A 19,675-nucleotide genomic window follows, 5' to 3' on the forward strand; every position below is an offset into this window, starting at 1 on the left:
TCGCGCGCATTTTAGGGATGTTTGGCCATGCGCTGTCTGCGTCAAATGTCAAATATCAAACTTTGACGTTTAATTGAATTCCAATGTTTATGTTTTGCGATAAGGCGTTGCCGGTGTCACGTTTTAACAAAATTACATAAAATCCTCGCTGTGATAGTGCTTCAAACATGATCGTCCTTTTATTTATGCCACTTTTTATTGTGGCTTTGATCAAAACGCTCCTAACCCCCAAAAAACCGAAAAGTTTGAATAAAAAACACGTTGTTATCACCGGGGGCTCTAGTGGAATCGGGAAAAGTACCGCGCTTTTAGCGGCACGAAAAGGGGCAAATGTCACACTAATCGCAAGAAATGCGGAACGCTTAACAACAGCAAAAAAAGAAGTTGAAAGTGCTTGTATTTCGAAAGACCAAATTGTTACCACCATATCCGTGGATGTGTCTAATAAAACTGCAATTTTTACCGAATTGGATAATTTGGAGGAAAAAGTAGGTCCAATTTTCATGTTGGTAAATTGTGCAGGAATGGCAATTTGTGGCAAAGTGGAGGATTTTACTGAGCAAGACATCACAACACTCATTAATGCCAACTACTTGGGGACTTTGTATCCAATTCAGAACGTCATACCGAAATTCAAACAACGCAAAGAGGGCATCCTTGTAGTTACCGCCTCTCAAGTTGCCTTAATGGGCATGTATGGATATTCAATCTATTCAAGTTGTAAATTCGCTCTTAGAGGCCTTGCAGAATCTATCAGCATGGAAATGAAACCTTATAATGTCTCTGTAACTTTATCTCTACCACCTGATACAGACACTCCTGGATTTGACAACGAAAATAAGACAAAACCTCAAGAAACCATGCTAATTTCCCAATCTGGAGGTCTTTTCCAACCTGATATTGTAGCAGAGAAACTTCTTCGCGACGCTTTGGTAATTAATTTTTTTAGTATGATCTGTACTAATTCTTTTGTTCTAGGTGGGAAATTTTTTTAGTTATGTGGGACTTGATAGTTATGTACTTACGAATTTATGTGTTGGAATGTCTCCTTTCTCCAGTTTTCTTGAGGTGATGATTCAGGCTGTGATTCTGGGGCCCCTGAGACTTATAGCTGCTTATTATGCATCATCGTTTGAAAAAATTGTCCAGAAGTGCCATGATGATAATCAAAAGAATAAGTAAAAGAGTAGTTTTTTAAAATGATCAAACGAAAGCTAGCTGTATGTTGTAATTTAATAACACTTGTGCCTTTCAGTAGTATAAAAAAGTGAGTTTTTAGTACTATATGTTATTTCGGTGTAATTAATGAAATAAACTAAAGAAAACCTTGTCGAAGTTTTTTATTTATTTTAATATTATATAAGAGGAAATTCTCAGTATTGATTATATAAATTGTATTTCAAATTAATGTTTATATATTTGCTTTTTATAAGCATGAAAAATTATAGTATTATAGTCATTATAAATATATGTGAAAATTCGATATTTTTTCTTTATTCTGATTTTTTAAACTATCTTAGTCTATTAATTTATTGTAAAAACTTTTATTGCCCAGTTCATTAAGATGTTTTTAGTTCATATTTTCTAGTAAAATCGGAATAAGAATTGAGTAATCTAAATAAGTATGTTCAAAAAAATATTTAAAATTAACAGAAAATGCATGTCAAAGTTTGTGTTTATCCATAAGTTGTGTTAACAACATTCTAAAAAAGAAGTACAAAAATTTATATTATATATACTTTGTACTGTGCTCTGGTCATGTTATGTATATATTAAAAAGAGATTTTTTCATCTTATCAATATGCAAAAAGGTCTTTTCTGTTAGTTTTTGACATTGATATTTGTTTCTTTTTATTTTAAACTTAAAATTGATAAGGAATTTTATCAGCGAATAACTTTGTTTTTTTTTTCACTTTTAAAAATGCTTTTTTTGGAAAATCGATAAAATTTTATTTTAATAAGTGGTAAAATTTAAAAAAAAATGTTGTATTCGAAAGAGGCATACTAATTGTGTTTACCCACACGTGAAAATCGATTTTGTTGCTAGAATTCAAACTGCATTGCAACATGATTGATTTTGTTTTGTTTTTGTCAAGTTCAAATTGTACCCCTGGTCGTCTGGCAACCAACCTTGCGCAAAGTGAAAGGACCAAACGATTTTCTTAGTGACCTTGACAATCCTGCAGCTGTTTCTGACATTTCCAACACTTTCAATTTTGGTTTAAAATACCTTAAAAAGTATGCCTGTAAAGTTGCTAATCTTGTTGGAAATCGATGTTTGAATAAGTAGAGATGCGTTTCTCTAGAGTTGAATATTGAACTGTAACGAATTTTTGTGATTTCAGTGATTTAAATTTTTGAATTTTGAATTTCGCGGGTTTATTTGGTATGGATTTTGCGTAGTAGTGCCGATCTGACTTCTATCATTCGCGTACGTTGTAATGTGTCAGTCGCCGTTGGGAAGTTAACGATTAAATTAGTTGTTTATACGTATTCTATATGTTATTTATTGTACCGTATGAGTGAATTAATTGTAGAAGAATTTTGTACGATCTCGCTTTAGTTATGGATCACCAGGACGTTCTCCAAGTTGGGACTAGTATCAACATAAAAAGAACCGATGGTGAGTTTCTGCACTTTTAGCTAAATTTCATTTCGTCGGTTTTTTGTTTGGGTTTTATGGTAGAAAAAGAAGTGATTTAAAAATGCTTGGGTTTGTTGACTGTGCATGTCAAAGATGTATGAACTTCTTCCATAACTGTGTTAATCATGAACTTTACGTTTGTCCATAATTTTCAAAAATAAACAATTGGGTCTATAGAGGCATCTTAGGTAATCTTAAGATCGAGCCGGTTAAGTATAGTTCGTGTCATCGAAATGTCACAGTTTTTCTAGTCTATTTTAAGCTGTGGTTGCTGCTCTCAACGTGGATTCGTTACATTCTGTTTTTTCTCACACAATTAAAGCAGACAATGGGCATTATGGAATATTTCACGCTGACAAGATCGGGTTCAAAAGCACATGAAGTAACAGTTCTGGGTTTATCGATTCTGATTTGAAAACGACCCATGTGTTAATGTTTATGTGGGTTTTGTGATTCATTATCGAATTACCAGCAAGGTAGACCAGTTGGCCCTAATACCACCTCCCCTAATCTTCAGCCCGAAATGGCAACAATCCATAAAGTCTCAATTGCTCAAAATCATATGAGTCACACCTGTCTTGAGAAAATAAATATTGATAACCGTGTAAACCGTTCCAAATTAGGCGATTCAAATGTCTAATTACGAAAACTGAATTTGTGTTAAAGATGACAAGGTGAAAAGTCTGTCGCTGACGACTTTAAGCGTGGGTGGCAGACCATCGATTCAGTAATCATACAATTGCACCAATTTACCAACTTTTTCGATTTTATATGTCTAGTTTTCGGGTACCACATGACGGAACCATCGAGGACAGGGTGACGCAAACGTGAATGCGATGGTACCTTATATGGTTTGTACAGTTGAGACAAGGTCGACCTACCTGGAAATGCTCACAGGGCTATTGCTATGGACTTTATGACAATTCCTTTATAGGCACATCAATCTAATATAATAATTTAACAAACTTTGTCTAGTGTCACTTTTTCATTTTTTATACATACACATGTTCGAACAGTTTATACGTATACCATCTTCTTTTTTTCTAAATAACGGCTACCATGTGGCATGTAGTATATACAGAATGATTCAACCATAATAAAACTTTTCGTAGTATGATTGTTATTTGTACAGGTCACTGCCCGTAGCCGCAAAACATTATGCAGCAATTGAACTTTTACATTACTATTATTTAATACTTCGTTGGTCATTTTTGCCACCCTAAGTTAATATTTGTGTTTGTAAAAGATTTTTGACTTATTCAGTTATTTTCCGACATTATTCACCACGATAACTCATCTCAACAAACAAACTAACTAAAGAATCATTCGTTTATTTAGATATGAAAATCGAGATTCACGTTCCGCGGCAAAATTAAAATAACCAACACCAGCTCAGGCGGATTGTCACCAGCCAGTGTGATATTTGCCGGAGGATTATCCTAACGTTACGCTCCAAAATCAGAGCAGGACAATGTTCTAATTAATTTGACACCTTTTCACCAAAGAAATTGCGGGGAAATGTGTAAAAACATGCCAGTCGTGAAGCTATTAGCGGTTACTTAATTAGATCTTTTTTCGAGTGTATTGATTTTTGGTCACTATTTACGCAATTGGGGTCATTTAAGGGCGAACTTTACTCCTTACGTTACCCCAGAAACAGGGCCGTGATTTGAATTTTTTTGATGAATTTTTACCGATAGCGTGGTAGATAAATACTTTTTTTTATAAATATGCATATATTTGCTTAGCAACAGTATTTAGATCAATTAATAAATCTATTCTGTGAAATTTAGTCGTTAATGTAAAGAAATGTATAATTGCTTCATTTGGAATTCTTCACACTTGAAATTTTAGAACGCACGTTTGTGTAATTCATTCATAATCATAACATTCATAACTCATTTGCGTTTTTACAATTATTAATCTCATTGTAGAATTGTAGTTCTAATTTTTCATTTACATTGATACGTTTTTTGTGCTCATTCTTTCGCAATCCGTCGTCAGATTTTTTCTCCATTGTTGTTTTCAATGATTTTCGCGCGTATTTTCTCCTCCTCCACAAATCTACTATTATTGTCGTTCTGCTTGATGACATTTTTTTAGACGCTTCGTGTGAAAAACAGTTCATCTGTCTCCTGTGCATTTAAAAGCTTGACATGTCACGGTCGGTCATTTCTTTGCATGCACTCGGTCATTCTATTTAAAATGAAGACGTTTATCCATCTAAATATAATTTCAGCGTTTTATAAATTTATTTGTACGATCATTGTGATGATCGCTTTCAAATAGTTCTGGCGGCATTGAACTTGACATTTGCCCGTTTCCTTGCTTAAGTTATTTTATTTTAACTAATTTATTTGTGCTTTCAGGACGAGTCCATTCAGCCATCGTCGCCGCTGTCAACTTCGATATGCGGAGTGCCACCGTGGAGTGGTTTGAACAGGGTGAAACAAAAGGAAAAGAAGTTGATATGACGGCAATCGCGTCCCTAAATCCCGACATCATAATTATTAAACCCGGCGAACGAGATATTCAAGAACTACCAACACCACTTCAAACAACCAGTCATAAGTTGCAGAAAGTAAGAGAAATTTTGAGTTTTTTTTTTGGTGCGAATAGGCAAGTCAAGGTTTTAACAGGATGAGTAATCGTTTAAATTACGAAATTATGTAACATTTTTCATTCTGTTTACATCGATTTCTATTCAAAAGTTATTCCGCCTTAACAAAGCCAACAAACATCATCAATCACGTGGTATTTTTTGGTCATTTTTTGGATTTAGGTAAAAGGTTCAGTCACCTTATTAGTTTATTGGCGACATAGTTCGAAGGTGATTCAATTTGGGTAATTCGTCGGTCTCTTGTTGGTGTTAATTAAATTGTTAGTTAGGAATGAATTTGTCTCAAGCAGGTAATTGACCCCTAGATACCAACTGACGTTCATCTCGGGTTTCTCTCGTAATGCTCTAATTAAAAAAACTAAACTCGATATTCTTATACTTCATACTTAATAACAGATCGCTGGACTAGGCGTAGCTCTTTTAATTGTCGTAGGAGTAGTTCACTTCAACTTATTATAAAGTAATAAAACCAGCTGAGTGCAATAAATATTTAACGCTCATACGAGATGTGCAAATATTTACTGTCATATTCACATCTCTTAAAATATACAGGTAGACAGAAATGTGTGACAATAATAAATATCCAGTTTTTGAAATTCATTCAATAAAAAATTATAATGTGGGACACTATACTTTTGTTCATTTCGTGTGTGGTGCCTGGTACTGGACTTGAAAGGGTTAATTGTACTTTTCAAAGTGTTATTGATTGTTCGTTTTACAATATGTCAGTTATCCAGTAGCAACTGCGGCAATTTAACGCTTTCAAAATCGTCATGTTTGCATGCATCTGTGTAACTAATAACAATTTCTTCCTTTAACGCTGCTTATCGCAAAAGGATTCCTCTGGTTCTTCTGAGGAGGAAACCAGTGCTGCGATGGCTCAATCAGGACGGTATAGTCATAAATTGGATGAAAGTGACGACGATTTTAATAGTAATCAATATTCACCAGAAACTGCAACGTTATCGGTATTGGATTTGATTTAAAAAAAATTTTGAAGTGATTGTAATTTGTGTGTTTTTATTTTGCAGAATCCGACGAAGCAGTCGATAGTTACCAAATCTAATAATGGTAAGTTTATCTTTTTGATGCACCATTTCGCCGCTGTGGGCTAACGAAAACCTTAGATTTAAAAAAAAAGCTGAGACAGGTCAATTTGAGTTCGAAGGGGGACATACAATACAAAAAATTATATCTTTTTACATTTAACTCTCTCTGAGGGGTGAAATTAATTCTATTAATTTTTAAAGATAGATATAGAACATGGCACCTTCTTTGAAAGGTGTATTGAAGAGCTTTTCGGTGGTATAAAATGTCCTGTACCTTTATTTAAAAAAGAAAGAAAAAAAACAGTCAAATCAACGAAATACGTAATCAGCTACTACTTCGAAATGCAAATCCATACTATTCACTAAAACCATAAGAAAAAGTTGATTTGTACCAAAATATTCACTCTGTTTTGCCCTTCTAGTTATTATTCTTGTATTTTTCAATTTTTGGTGTGATTTCCATCCCTTAGATGAGGTCTACCAAAAGTTTGTTATCTTTTTTTTAATGAAATTACGTATTTTAGTCTTATTTTAATGTTTTGTTATGCTGATACGTAGATTGATCGAAACTGTGTAGTTCTAATATTTTTTTATGGGGATTAGAAACAGAAAAATGCGTGCAACTGTAAAGCTCTTCAATAGAGGCCTTTCCAAAAAAATGTGCCATGTCCTATAGCTATCTTTAAAAATTAAAGGGATTAATTTCACCCCTCAAAGGGGGTTTTCTGTAGAAAAATGTAATTACGTGTGTTGTATGTCTCCTGTTTCGTTTTCGTTCGCCCAGCCTGTATTAAAAAACGATTCGATGAAAACAGAAAAACAGAAATTTATATAAACGTAGCCCTGAGTGGAAAAATACAATTAACGTTATATTTGCGACCTTAATTCTGCAACTGTTAAGTGATAAGCGAGTAACTAAAAACTGACATTTGACACTCCGGTCGGAAGTAAATAAAAGCTCGCCGGATTATCACACAAATGAAAACAACCGTTAAAAACTGTAACGGATTGATTGCGGCAAGTTCCTGGGATTCTCAGAATAAAGTTTAACCTTTTTATTGAATGTTATGATAAAGTATTTACATAACGAATTCGTTAATTCAATGAACCGTGCAACTTGACTAATTGTCTCTGATTTATTAAAACTACTACGAAATTGTTGCGTTTTTACGTTTAACATTGAATTAAATTCATTAATATTTAAGAATGAAATATAGATTCCGGTTAGTAGGTTTAGGACGTTCGATATATTATTGATACCGTCGAAATTCCAAAATGAGTAATGACAGATTAATAAAACAAACAAACGAATGACAAACACGTCTTGAAACCGAACAGCAGAAAATTGTTTCGTTTCACATATTAGAGAAAATAATCGTGAAGTCGATGGCAAATTACAATAATCTTGCATTATTTTATAAGGTCACGTGACTTTCACGAGTTAATAGCCAACGACTTTCTGAATAGGCTGAAATGATAATAGGAAAATTTCGAGGATCGATATGTTTACGTTGACGTTGCGTAGAGATAATTTATCAAAAAATTGATAATGAACGGTATAAACAATTATTAAATTTAAGAGCCGCTATGGATCATTACGAGTTTATTCTTCAAATAATGACTTTTTAGGACTCTATTTATTACAATTTTTCGCACCGATTCTCAATTATTCTTAAAATTGATGTCGGCATCCCACTCTGCCTGAGTTTATCTGAAAACATAAAAGATAACTTTTTCTGTTTTTTTTTTCTATAGTTTTTCTTCTCGGTTGTATATTTCAAAGCCAGTACGATAAAATCTCCCATCATTGGTTTTGTATTTGTGCAGTGTGGATCGTTAACTTTTAGATATTTTTTTTAACGTGTACAATGTCGTTTAGAGCTCGACGTAATTCGACTTCGGGATCTTTTAAGGGTATTTATATTTAAAATTCAGATAGTAATGACAAAATGTGTTTTTCAGGGATTGCGCGATCAGCGCAATCAAATCGACCTACTCAAGTTCAATTTCCGAATAATGGACATTCAGTGGCCACAAATGAGATGGTCCTCACCAATAAAGAGTCAAGCATACCTACCAGTCGCGCGAATGTTCAGGTAAGAATCAAAGAAGTTATTCTCGGGTTAATTTTAACTATTTGCAGAACACGCGTCGAAGTAATGTCGTTAAGGAAGTAGAAAAATTGAAAAAGAACAGGGAGGAACGACGGCAGAGACAAGCTGAAGAGAAAGCTGAGAAGGAAGCGTTTCTTCAACTTGCACCTGGGAACCCCCATTGGGAACTTCTTAATATGATCATGTAATATTGATTTTTTTTATTGAATGTTATTAATTTGACTGAATTTAGGGAGTATCGGCGTGGTTTGGACATCAAACCGCTAACTGAGAACGACGCAATTGAAGACCATTTAATTACAGTGTGTGTTAGAAAGAGGCCTATAAACAAAAAAGAAGCAACGCGAAAAGAAGTAGACGTAATCACCATTCCGAGTAAAAACCAACTAATTGTCCACGAGCCGAAGAATAAAGTCGATCTTACCAAATACCTGGAGAACCAACTTTTTCGATTTGATTATGCTTTCGATGAAACGTGTTCCAACGAAATGGTCTACAGGTGAGTTTACATTTTCCAAGAACTGAAGATTTAACTTCGATTTGTTAGGTATACGGCGCAGCCTCTGGTCAAAACGATTTTCGAAGGAGGGTTTGCCACCTGTTTCGCGTATGGTCAAACAGGCTCGGGTAAAACCCATACAATGGGCGGAGATTTCAACGGGAAAAATCAAGACTGTCATAAAGGAATCTACGCGTTGGCGGCGGCAGACGTGTTCAAACTTGCAAACTCATCAAAATATCGTCATCTGGATCTCGTTGTTTCTTCTAGTTTTTTCGAAATTTATTCAGGGAAAGTGTGTGATCTCCTTAATAACAAAGCAAAATTAAGGATTCTCGAAGACGGAAAACAGCAAGTTCAAGTCGTTGGACTCACGGAAAAAGTAGTTTGTTCCACAGACGAAGTACTAAAGCTCATACAGAAAGGAAATCAAGGGCGCACATCTGGACAAACCTTCGCGAACTCCAACTCCTCGAGGTCGCATGCAGTTTTTCAAATTTATCTACGATCCAATAACAATTTGCAGAAGATACACGGGAAATTTTCACTCATCGATTTGGCCGGAAACGAACGAGGGGCCGACACATCTTCAGCAAACAGACAAACACGTAAGGAAATTATTTTACACCAAACCATCTAACTGTGTTGTTTTTTTTTTGTCACAAGGGATGGAAGGTGCTGAAATCAACAAATCACTTTTAGCTCTGAAGGAGTGTATCCGGGCCTTAGGAAGAAAGGGTGCTCATTTACCGTTTCGAGTAAGCAAGTTAACACAAGTTCTGCGCGATTCCTTCGTTGGAGCCAATTCACGCACGTGCATGATCGCCATGGTGTCTCCTGGCGTTAGTTCATGTGAATACACCTTAAACACGCTACGATACGCTGATAGAGTCAAAGAACTGGGAGGAGGTGATCTTCAAACTGCTTTGTCGGAAGATCAACAAGGAGGTGGAGATCTAGTGCAGTTACGTTCGCTAAATGTAAGTATTTTATAACCTACAATGAGTGAATTAGTGAAACTTTCTGTTACTTTTGCGTTAAATTTATTTTGTTTTTCAGGAGAATGATATGACGCCTGAAATGTTGAATTTCCATCAAGTCATTACTGAATTGGAAATAGCTGAAGAGAACATGTTAGATAATAACAAGCAAACTGCAGAAGAGTTGCTGGCGACCTACGAAAAAGCGGTGAAATTGCTTAGAATGACTGACGAAGTGACTTATGATCAAGAAGGTGAGTTGAAATAATGAGTTTGTATTTCGTTAATTTTTTTTTCTTAGCTTTCTGTAAGAACTGGGAAGAACTAATAGACAACGCGCTAGCTTATATTGTGAAATCAAAGGAAATAGTCGAAGACTACAAAGCGAAACTGTCAGCTGAAGAACAACTAAGTCGTATAACCAAAAGAAAGTAATTCACAATTAACACGTTTGTATAAAATTATTTCTTTTAACTACTTTATTTGATCACAGTATTATGCAATTTGAATTAATTTAAAAGCGAAAATGTTCTCCAGTTTAATTACTAATTTTTTAAACTATTATGTTTTGTTATTTATTACTTTTTATACTTGCAATTAATTTATTTGTAGGCCTCTAAATAGGTGGTATGGCCGTAACTGTATGCTTTAATATTTTAACTAATTTAAAAGACATTCCTTTGAATCTGAACAACTTGAATGCCCATAGCCCGCATTTTATAATTCACTATCCTTAATTTAAATATTAGGCTGTGCTATATGTATATTTTGTTTTCAACAAATGCAGGCTATCGCTACCTTTTTAGTTCCATTTGGTTATAAAATAAATAACTTAATGCTTAGCAATGTTACAATTTTAAGAGGTGCATAATAAAGAGGCCTTTTTACGAATGTTTGTATATTGTTATTTTAATTTTACATTTGTTTTCACCCTTTACCCTTGTACCTTGAAAAACCTTTTCAGTTTATATAGTGATCAGAAATATCTACAATTGTAAATCCATAAAATCAAAACCAAATTTGTGTAATTTTGTTTTCTTTAAACAGTCGAAAAAAAAACATAACAAGCTTGAACTGTTGGTGTAATAAAATACTGTATTATTACAACTTGTTTTATTTACAATAGATTTACATAACATTAAAATGAGCTTATTTTTAGGACCTAAGCGACACTAGTTGCTTTTTTTTAATGGTTACACTAGTTTACAAATTTAAATTTTTTCTTATATCCCGAGATTAAATTATAATTTTCTGGCGCAGGGATCCACTGTGATCACAAAATCCATTGAGCATAATTTTATCAAGTTTGGATGTTTTACAGGATTTTTTTGGTTTATGCGTAGGATTTGTGGGTAAAATGATTTGCAAGATGCGATATTTTTTAAATTGTTTGAATTTTTTAAGTTTGATTATAAGCAACTTTTCTTAATAACTTAATAACTATCTCTGACGCGAAGCAAAATATTGAAAAATCGCAGTAGGCTGAGTTTGCAACTTGCTTACTTACAGTAGTAGTAGTTTTAAAAAATGGCACCACATGGCTTGTGATTGTGCCAAAAGTCAAAATTTTTCTCCAAAAATAAACGGAGATTATGAGCTTGTAGTCAATTAAAAGATAATTTTTTTTTCTGTTTTTAGTTTTGACTTCTCCTTAAATAACTCTTCTAGATTCAACCCTTTTCATCGTTGGATATAAAACCTTGTAACTAGTGTTATTTACAGATTTGAGGATATTGAATTTAAAAAACTATTTCAGTGCGTCTTCTAATGAGACCATAAAAAATCTAAAAGATCTAGAAAAAGTAAATAATATAATTATTCCACAGACGTGTAATTTCACCGTTTTTTTTTTTTTGTTTCCGTTCGAACAGATTTTTTTGCGCTCTGCTCGGAGAATTTATGTAACTAAATATCAATAGATTCTTTAATTAATTGCTATTTTGAGATGCTCTATTGCAGAGCATGTGCGGGTAATTTACGGTAAAATACGAGGAGTGTGGGAATCGACTTGCTGTTCGCGATTACCAAAACTGTATTTTAAGGATTTGTGTTAGGTACCAAATAAAGCACCATTTCCAAAATTTGTTGTATTTTGAAGAAGCGACATATAACTTTACAACAATTATTATTGTACATTATCGACTATGTTAAATATGCGTTAAATACTATATATCTAGATCTAAGCCTAGTTGAAAAGTAAATAAATTAAAACAATGACATATGAAGCTAATTTATAAATTATAATAATCGAATTAATTCCAATAACACTCTTAGACATGAACGACGAATTTTTTTAAAGTATAATACAATAATTTTGTACGCGGTACTCTCGACAGAATTCATACTTATAAATGTATGAAGTATACAAACTTACGAATACAACAGTACATTATTAAAAACATGCTAGTTGCTTAATTACAAAGCTATCTGAACACTAATGAAAATTTGAGTGGAAGACGAGATGTGACACGGTAAAAAAACGTTTGAAAGTTTATACCATTAAAAAATTATACTGCCACTGACGACGATTCCAGCTGCATCTTCGCTCGAACAGTTGGAACATCATCTTCTATTCTTACAAGAAGTCGAATTTTCTGCAAAAAACGTGTCAGTTAAAGTTTAAATTTTTGGTAACTCACTGTTTCTCTATCTCCTGGTGTAACCATCCAGATCCAAATCATGTATCCAGGAATGCACAACATGGAAGTCAGAGCCGTAAACCAACCGAATAAATGCGCCCAGAGTGGGAATTCGTAATTCAGGTATTTGACCGGTGTCCATTGAACCAAATTAAAGATGAACACACCCTGAAAATGTGCTTAGATCGTGCAGTAATAAAATATTTTGCGAACGTACTATACAAATTACAGGAGTAGTTATAGTCCAGCAGAACTTCCACCAGCTAATGGGATAATAGCCGATCATTTCTTTGAGGCCATCATAGAATCTGTTGACGCCGAAAGCCCATGAGATAGCGATGCATTCAAAGAAGATCAAGAAAAGTAGACAAAAGCCGCTCACAGCGTATGAATCCAGGATTTGGAACACATACATTCCACCCTGTGAAAAAAATTAAAACTGTTCTGTACGTATTCATACCGTACCTCTGAAATACAAGACAATCCGACAAGATACGAAAGGAAGCAAACGACCGCAATGAAGACTTCTTTCCGTTTTCGGAGGAGATGCGGCCACTCATCGATGATGGCGGTGACAAAACCTTCCATTGTACAAAACTGGGAGTCCAAACCTATGAGAAGAATCATGAAGAAGAATAAGCAGGCCCACAGCGGAGATCCAGGTAATTGGAGAACTGCAGACGGGTACGCTAAGAAGGCAAGTCCCGGTCCTGGAACAGTAACAGTGTAAATCTGAAGAAAACGAGATTTGAGTACCTGAGGCAGCAACTTCAGCGACTGGTTTTTGTTGCTCGTGCGCCATAAAACCAACAACTGAAAAAATGACAAACCCAGCGAACATGCTAGTGCTCGAATTGACGCAACAAACGATTAAAGCGTCCCTGGAAAGTTTCATGTTAATGTTAGAAAAACTACAAGATGGCGAATGTACTTGTATACATTATTGGTGAATTTGTTGTAGCTACCCAAAGCTACCAATGTTCCTAAGCCTAAACCGTAAGAGAAGAAAATTTGGGTGACAGCGTCGATCCAGACTTCCGATTCTTTAAGTTTTGCAACGTTGGGCATTACGTAGAATTTAATCCCTTCAAAAGCTCCAGGAAGAGTCACACCTCGGATGAGTAAAATCGTGAGAAGCACGTACGGGAATAAGGCGGTGAAGTACACGACTTTTCCAGTCCATTTCACACCTTTCCAGATGCAAAAGTAACAAACTATCCAGACAAAGAGTAAAGTCCCGGCTAATTCCCATCTGATTGAACCCACGTGTTCGATACCATCGGAAATTTGAAGCGCTCGTCGTCTAAAAAAAATTCGTTGGTGGCGATTTCGAAGAGCTTAAAAACTTACTCCCAAAATTCTTTAACGGGGTCTGTTAGTTCGGTTACGGAGATATTGTGCTGGTTAATGGTGCAAATTTTACTGAAAGTGTTATTTTGGAATTGCTCCCAACATGTTAAAGAACCGCGATCGTAAGGGTTAACACAGTATTTGGTATTCCAGTAGTTATTACAAGTGCGCCAAGGAACATCTAAATTGTTAGTGTTAGTTCAAATAAAAGATTTTTTTGCGTTACCTGATCTCAGGGACATAAAGAAATAGAAAATTGCCCATGCTAAGATTACAATGTAGTAGATATTCATCCAACAAGACATAACCGCGGCTGCATAACCGATTCCTGAAAGACCACAAACTAGTTTCATTCGGATTGATTGACTGGTTACCTTTAAAAATCGGAGCAATTTTGAAAACTCCTAATCCACCGATCGTCATCATTTGTCCCAATGCAAGTTCCATGAAGAACATGGGAATTCCAGCCAAAATAAGTGTTATAAAGTACGGTACAAGAAAAGCACCACCACCATTTTTATAACACAAATAAGGAAATCGCCAAACATTTCCTAAACCTATAGCCAACCCAACTACCGATAATATAAAGTCTAGTTTACTACCCCACGTCCCTCGTTCGGGTACGTTTTCATATTTTTTCGGTTGTATTTTATTTGCTGAATTTGGAACACCCGTTAATGTTTGTAGTTCGATTTCTTCGTGTCGATTTAAGTTAAGAGTATTTTCTAAGCAATCTTGCGCTTCTTCTTTCCTCTCTGCCATTTTTCTGTATTCTTCTCACACTTTGCGAAACGTCAGCTCATTACAAACCCAATCTGCACCTGCCACCAAAACTGGAATCAACGCCACAGTTACCAAAGGCCCAGAGCGGAGCTACAGCCACAAAGGCTCTGGAGGGCATGCACAAACTTAAAACATTCAAAAAAACTCATTTTTAATTTTATCCATCACTATATACTTCTAGCATTTCTATGGATTGTATTATAATTTAGTAAGTTTAAAAAAACTCATTTTTCTTTTTGTCTATCACTAGAAACTTTTAGGGGCCGAAATTTGATGAGCATTGTATTATAATTTGGTGTTGAGCTCTGAAACGAGCGTATTTTTAAAGTGTTTTTAGTAGAAAGGAGCCCTAGATATGAATGCGAGTCAAAGTTAGTTTCTAGTATTCTCCTTCGGTCTAAATGCGGTTTAATTTCCGCTGAAGTGGCAGGTGTCAAAAATTCCAGCGTGATCTTAGAATTCGCTCTCACTATCTTACTAATGTGTTGTCATTTCGAAAGTGAAGCGTTTGGACAAAACGTTGAAATCAGTTCATTTCCACTTTTCCTAAACAACAATACAATGAAATGATTTTTTTGTTAACAAACAAAAGTAATGAACTTGTACAGTTGATTTTTTGCGAATATAAATAAGCCGTCTTGGAGTCATAAAAGAATTAATTGTTCTTCGTGTTTAGGAAGCGTTTAAGTTCGCTTGCAACAGAGAAACAGTTCGGTCTCACATAATTATATCCGAACTGAAAGCAAATTGCTATTTTAATTATAGGCGTTATTACGCTCAATTTCTTGTAAGAGATGCTAACAGGAGTGTAGGCATTGCATCGAGAAAACTTTTTGGGTGAAACGGTAAAAAACCCGCAAAGATTGGCAACTAATTTTGAAGAGTATTGCTGATGCATCGCTGAGAATAATAGACATAGTTGTAGGTTGTATTATGCATACTATATCTAGGGCACCAATATTATATAACTGGGTATTTCCGCCAATGCTATAAGCTTGCTCATCTAGTGTTCGTTCCCTTGTAAATCATGATAGCGAAATTGAAATAAATGTGATATTGTGGGGGTCCACAGACAGATTGTTTTAATAGGGGCTTGCGTCAATTATTAAACCGACACTTTTTAATTCATAGAATCAAATCGAGTCGTTGCAGCATTTTATTACATTTTTTGGCTTAAAGTGGCGGCAAATTCACAAATTTACAAAAATCGCCGCGATTCAACCGTAAGGATCGATCCAAAAAATCAGGATTTCAAAATATAAAATTACAAAGTCGGTTTTAATCACGTAACAAATTTAACTTTTCAAAAAGATTTGATTCAATTTGTGCAGCACTCTTTGTTTTGTTAAACATGAAATTCCGTTATGTTGGTCTTAAAAAAAATTTCAAACTTAATCGGTTTCACTTTTTTGTAAATTGTTATGATGCTTCACTTTAGGCAATATTTACCGATGTAATCCACGTGGTGTGTAAAATCACAATCACTTCACAACGCGGAAACACAAACACCAAACACCCGAGAGTGGTCTTCTTGGAGCACTCTGGACCACTGACTCCTGCTACGCGCTACATCGGCAGCCTGTTGGAAGCCCTAATCAGTGGCGTTATCCACCAATCACGTTGTCATCTTGCATAGGGAGAGGGGCTGAAAGGGGCACTTTAACAAACTTGCGAAAATTTTTAAACAACGTGGAAAAGTGAGACACTTTCCCTATTTTCTGAGGGATTTTAAACAAATATAAATGAAAAAAAAAAAGTTCGGTGATGACCAAGGAGCGAGTTGCTCATTTGTATTGGATTTGTAGGCGACATCCAATTTACCAATTTGAATAATTGGCTAATTTTATTTTCGTATTGTTTACTGACTTATTGTCTGAGTAAATAATTCATGCAATGAACAAATACGAAAAGACTGATGATGAAACAGCTAAACTAGCCTGCCGTTTTATCTCGGACTTTTTTTTTTTAAATTTGAAAGCATATATGGATTGTTGCAAATGGTGCATGAGCCCCTAGTCATTTACAGGTATCCGGTCATGTGACATGTATCCTGCCATTGCCACTTCCTTTCCCGTCGCCCTCAGAGGATGTACCTAACCGGGAAATGATTTCTGCAGCGCGACTAGTCATATATTTAAATATTACGGCTCGTTCTAATTATTTGACAGTGACTTATGTCCGATGCTTCCGCCCTCAGTCTCGAAAAAACTAAATGTTCGGGGTGGAATTCGTTGGGGATGATTATGAAATACTTCTCTGAGGAGCATTGTTTCAAACGCAATTGTTGCGCACTGAAGACCTGTCATCCACTATTAAGGAAATACAAACTTCAATTGTTGAACTTCTCTGGTTTCGCAGATAAGATTCTGTTTGTGGTAAAATAAAGGACTATACACTTTCCCAAGTAAAAATAGACAGTTTTCGTTGAAATCATCCATCAGTTCACTTTTGATGAAACTTGCAGCCAACTTCTGCAAGCAACAATGCTCCATTGTATAACCTGTTGCCAAGTGGCGCGGTATTTAACGACGACATGTCTCAACAAATTTTCATTTCAAGACAAACTCAACCATTCGAGAAAGAAATTCAAGATCCTTTAAAAACCCAATATATTCAAATTACAAACTACAATAAAAACATGCAAAATTAACGCTAAACTAACGAATATAATATAACTGTGTTATTGAACATATAATATAGATATGAAGTAACATAATATAGATTGAATAATATAACATGGATATGGAATATCATAATTGAATAATAGAATTTAAAAAACGGAATACGCCGGTGGAGGCTCGCGACTATCGATCATCACCCGGCGTTGTTGCTGTTCCTGAGCCGCGCCATCTGAGTACAGATTTAACGTGTATTCATTCTCTCCGGTATTTCCTTCAGGATGTCCAAGTGTTAGTTCTCTGGTCATTAGCACGGAAACGAAGTCATCTTTGAATCTGTTTCTCTGGTTTTCGGTGAGGAACACTTCTTTCGACTGCAAAAAAACAATAAGAAACTGAAAATACAAAAAAACTACTTACAATGTAGAAGGCCAACAGCATTCCGATCATGGCGCCTCCAAAAATATCTTCAAAATGGTTTTCGTTGTAGTGCCATAAGTACCAACTGTAGACCACACTCACGGATCCGGGAACTATCAGAGCGACCAATTTTGCGATAAATCGTTGTTTTTTGTCGAGGTAACAACAGAGTAGGAATAAGAAAACACTGGAATATGTAGTTGCACACACTGTAAAGGACGGAAAAGATCCACGGGACTTTTTGTCCAAAAGGAGGAAGCGCTTCAATCTTGGGCGAGAACATGACTCCGTACAGTAGTAACAACTTAGATTTTCGTTTTGGAAAAATGATGGAATAGGGTAGCTGATTAAACCTTTCAAAACATATGTTATGTCCCAAGAAAGCAGAAGTCCAAGGAAGTAGTTTACTGAAATGTTAAGATTAAGATGGTGGAAATCATTTCCGGTGGTTATTACGTATGTTGAGAAAAATTCTGCGTTTTATTCCAGTCATCACCATTTCGAGGGATAAAAGGAAAATTATTATTACGGAAACTGAAAGAACTGTTAGTGTGGGCCATTTTTTGTTAACAATTGTTGTAAGGGTTTGGTTGAAGGTTTTTTTATTGCAGTACAGCGTCATGTCCCAGGAATTAAGGTCGATGTTTGAATACCTTAAGTAAAAAAAAATTATTAATAAACATCTATATCAACAAAATAAATTTGGATGTGGTGGAACCATGGGCCTTTCTGCTTTGCGAAGAAAAACTAATTACAACCTAACGAAAATGAACAATTTGGCTATTATAAAACTTACCCCGTAAACAAAGATGCAGTGCTGAAGCAAATTACAGTCAGCCAATGAACACTAATAAATAGCTTATCCATGCAACTTAAATACATCTTTTCGCGTGCTAATTAATAAACTTGTTAATTCATGCAAAACGGGCTAAACATTAAACTTACCCGAATTATTTTTCTGGTACTTAAACCTAAACTGAAGTTGCAACATCTTTTTGCTACCGAAACTTTGAATATAATGAGCTGTAAGCTCATTGAATAGTGGGGGGTGGTGTGGCAATGACAAAGAAAGAAATTTTTTATTCCGCCATTTTAACATGAGTGGTCAATACAGTCATACATTCCTTTCATTATCATTGGCACCTGTTCGAACAATCATAACGATAACACCAGCAATTCTATTGAACAGTGAAGATCACTTTTCATCGGTATTTTTCCTAACAGGACTTGTAATTCGTATGGAATTTCCTCGCGTGATACTTTGAATAACTTAAGGGTGCTTACCTTTATCTTCCTCCTCTTGTAATTTTGAGGAACATGTGATACATGATGAGGATATGGATCACGAAAGTGAGCAAAAGGAAGAAAACCCTCATATAAGCGAGCATAATGGTCAACATTTTGTTCTACCTTCAGTTTAGTCAGAAACCTAAAAATAGTTCAATTATCAAAAGATTGAAATTTGCTGAATTTAAATTTGAAACACATATTTTGTATACTTTGCAACTGATTTTGTCGTAGGACCAAGTTCGTCAAACTACCCCCAAACCATAAAAAATTTCGGACTACCGCAACCAGGCAGGTTTGCGGTATTTTGATATTTATGGGGATGATGTTCTTACCGTAGGGTGCAATTTTGGGTAGATAAACCCCCATTAGATGTACTAAAGAATCTTTGACAGTTTACAAATTTGTACGACTTAAACGAACTTGGTCTCACTATACTTCTAAAAATCGATTTACAATTGATTTATTTTATATTTATGTATTACCTGTGGACAACAAAAAATAAGTGAAGATACTTGTTGCCGGTTGAAAGCGTCGCTTAGATACAATTTTCCGTTAACTGTCTTAAGTTATGTCGATAGATGGCGCTGCAGCGTAACGATTTTAGGAATGTTGATCGATCAAAAATGGAATGGATACTTCTACAAAATTAATTTTTTATTAAATTACTTC

General features: G+C 35.1%; 4 protein-coding genes across 7 annotated transcripts; 2 read left to right on the forward strand and 2 right to left on the reverse strand.

Moving 5' to 3' along the window:
• Window positions 1–29: 29 nt before the first annotated feature.
• Window positions 30–1,330, forward strand: Kdsr (3-ketodihydrosphingosine reductase). Its single transcript, XM_088046937.1, has 2 exons — window positions 30–932; window positions 979–1,330. Exons 1-2 carry the CDS (start codon window positions 168–170, stop codon window positions 1,180–1,182), a joined length of 969 nt encoding a protein of 322 aa, XP_087903063.1. The 5' UTR covers window positions 30–167; the 3' UTR covers window positions 1,183–1,330.
• Window positions 1,331–2,394: 1,064 nt separating this feature from the next.
• Klp10A (kinesin-like protein 10A) lies at window positions 2,395–10,797 on the forward strand. 2 transcript variants are annotated; one of them, XM_088047594.1, is made up of 11 exons: window positions 2,395–2,623; window positions 5,014–5,225; window positions 6,101–6,232; window positions 6,296–6,335; window positions 8,276–8,409; window positions 8,457–8,611; window positions 8,660–8,926; window positions 8,975–9,534; window positions 9,593–9,906; window positions 9,986–10,160; window positions 10,208–10,797. In XM_088047594.1, the coding sequence occupies exons 1-11, from the start codon at window positions 2,566–2,568 to the stop codon at window positions 10,339–10,341; spliced, it is 2,181 nt and encodes a 726-aa protein (XP_087903720.1). In that variant the 5' UTR covers window positions 2,395–2,565; the 3' UTR covers window positions 10,342–10,797. The 2 variants fall into 2 exon arrangements, with proteins under 2 accessions (XP_087903720.1, XP_087903721.1); XM_088047595.1 differs by lacking the exon at window positions 6,101–6,232.
• A 1,181-nt stretch (window positions 10,798–11,978) lies between these two features.
• On the reverse strand, window positions 11,979–16,279 carry Gat (sodium- and chloride-dependent GABA transporter). Of its 2 annotated transcripts, none has more exons than XM_088047986.1 (10): window positions 16,128–16,279; window positions 14,270–14,716; window positions 14,122–14,223; window positions 13,896–14,076; window positions 13,477–13,848; window positions 13,302–13,426; window positions 13,011–13,255; window positions 12,763–12,966; window positions 12,546–12,713; window positions 11,979–12,500 (listed from the first exon to the last, which is right to left on the reverse strand). In XM_088047986.1, exons 2-10 carry the CDS (start codon window positions 14,655–14,657, stop codon window positions 12,414–12,416), a joined length of 1,872 nt encoding a protein of 623 aa, XP_087904112.1. In that variant the 5' UTR covers window positions 14,658–14,716; window positions 16,128–16,279; the 3' UTR covers window positions 11,979–12,413. The 2 variants fall into 2 exon arrangements, with proteins under 2 accessions (XP_087904112.1, XP_087904111.1); XM_088047985.1 differs by having other exon boundaries at window positions 14,270–14,728.
• An 813-nt stretch (window positions 16,280–17,092) lies between these two features.
• Window positions 17,093–18,720, reverse strand: LOC148167542 (uncharacterized). Of its 2 annotated transcripts, none has more exons than XM_088047740.1 (4): window positions 18,513–18,641; window positions 18,173–18,369; window positions 17,717–18,123; window positions 17,093–17,670 (listed from the first exon to the last, which is right to left on the reverse strand). In XM_088047740.1, exons 1-4 carry the CDS (start codon window positions 18,596–18,598, stop codon window positions 17,449–17,451), a joined length of 912 nt encoding a protein of 303 aa, XP_087903866.1. In that variant the 5' UTR covers window positions 18,599–18,641; the 3' UTR covers window positions 17,093–17,448. The 2 variants fall into 2 exon arrangements, with proteins under 2 accessions (XP_087903866.1, XP_087903865.1); XM_088047739.1 differs by lacking the exon at window positions 18,513–18,641 and adding an exon at window positions 18,662–18,720 and having other exon boundaries at window positions 17,098–17,670.
• Window positions 18,721–19,675: the final 955 nt, after the last annotated feature.

The sequence above is a fragment of the Gnatocerus cornutus genome, chromosome 10, assembly GCF_029298725.1.
Source record: "Gnatocerus cornutus isolate USDA-ARS CGAHR chromosome 10, icGnaCorn1.1, whole genome shotgun sequence".
NCBI classification, from domain to species: Eukaryota; Metazoa; Arthropoda; class Insecta; order Coleoptera; family Tenebrionidae; genus Gnatocerus; species Gnatocerus cornutus.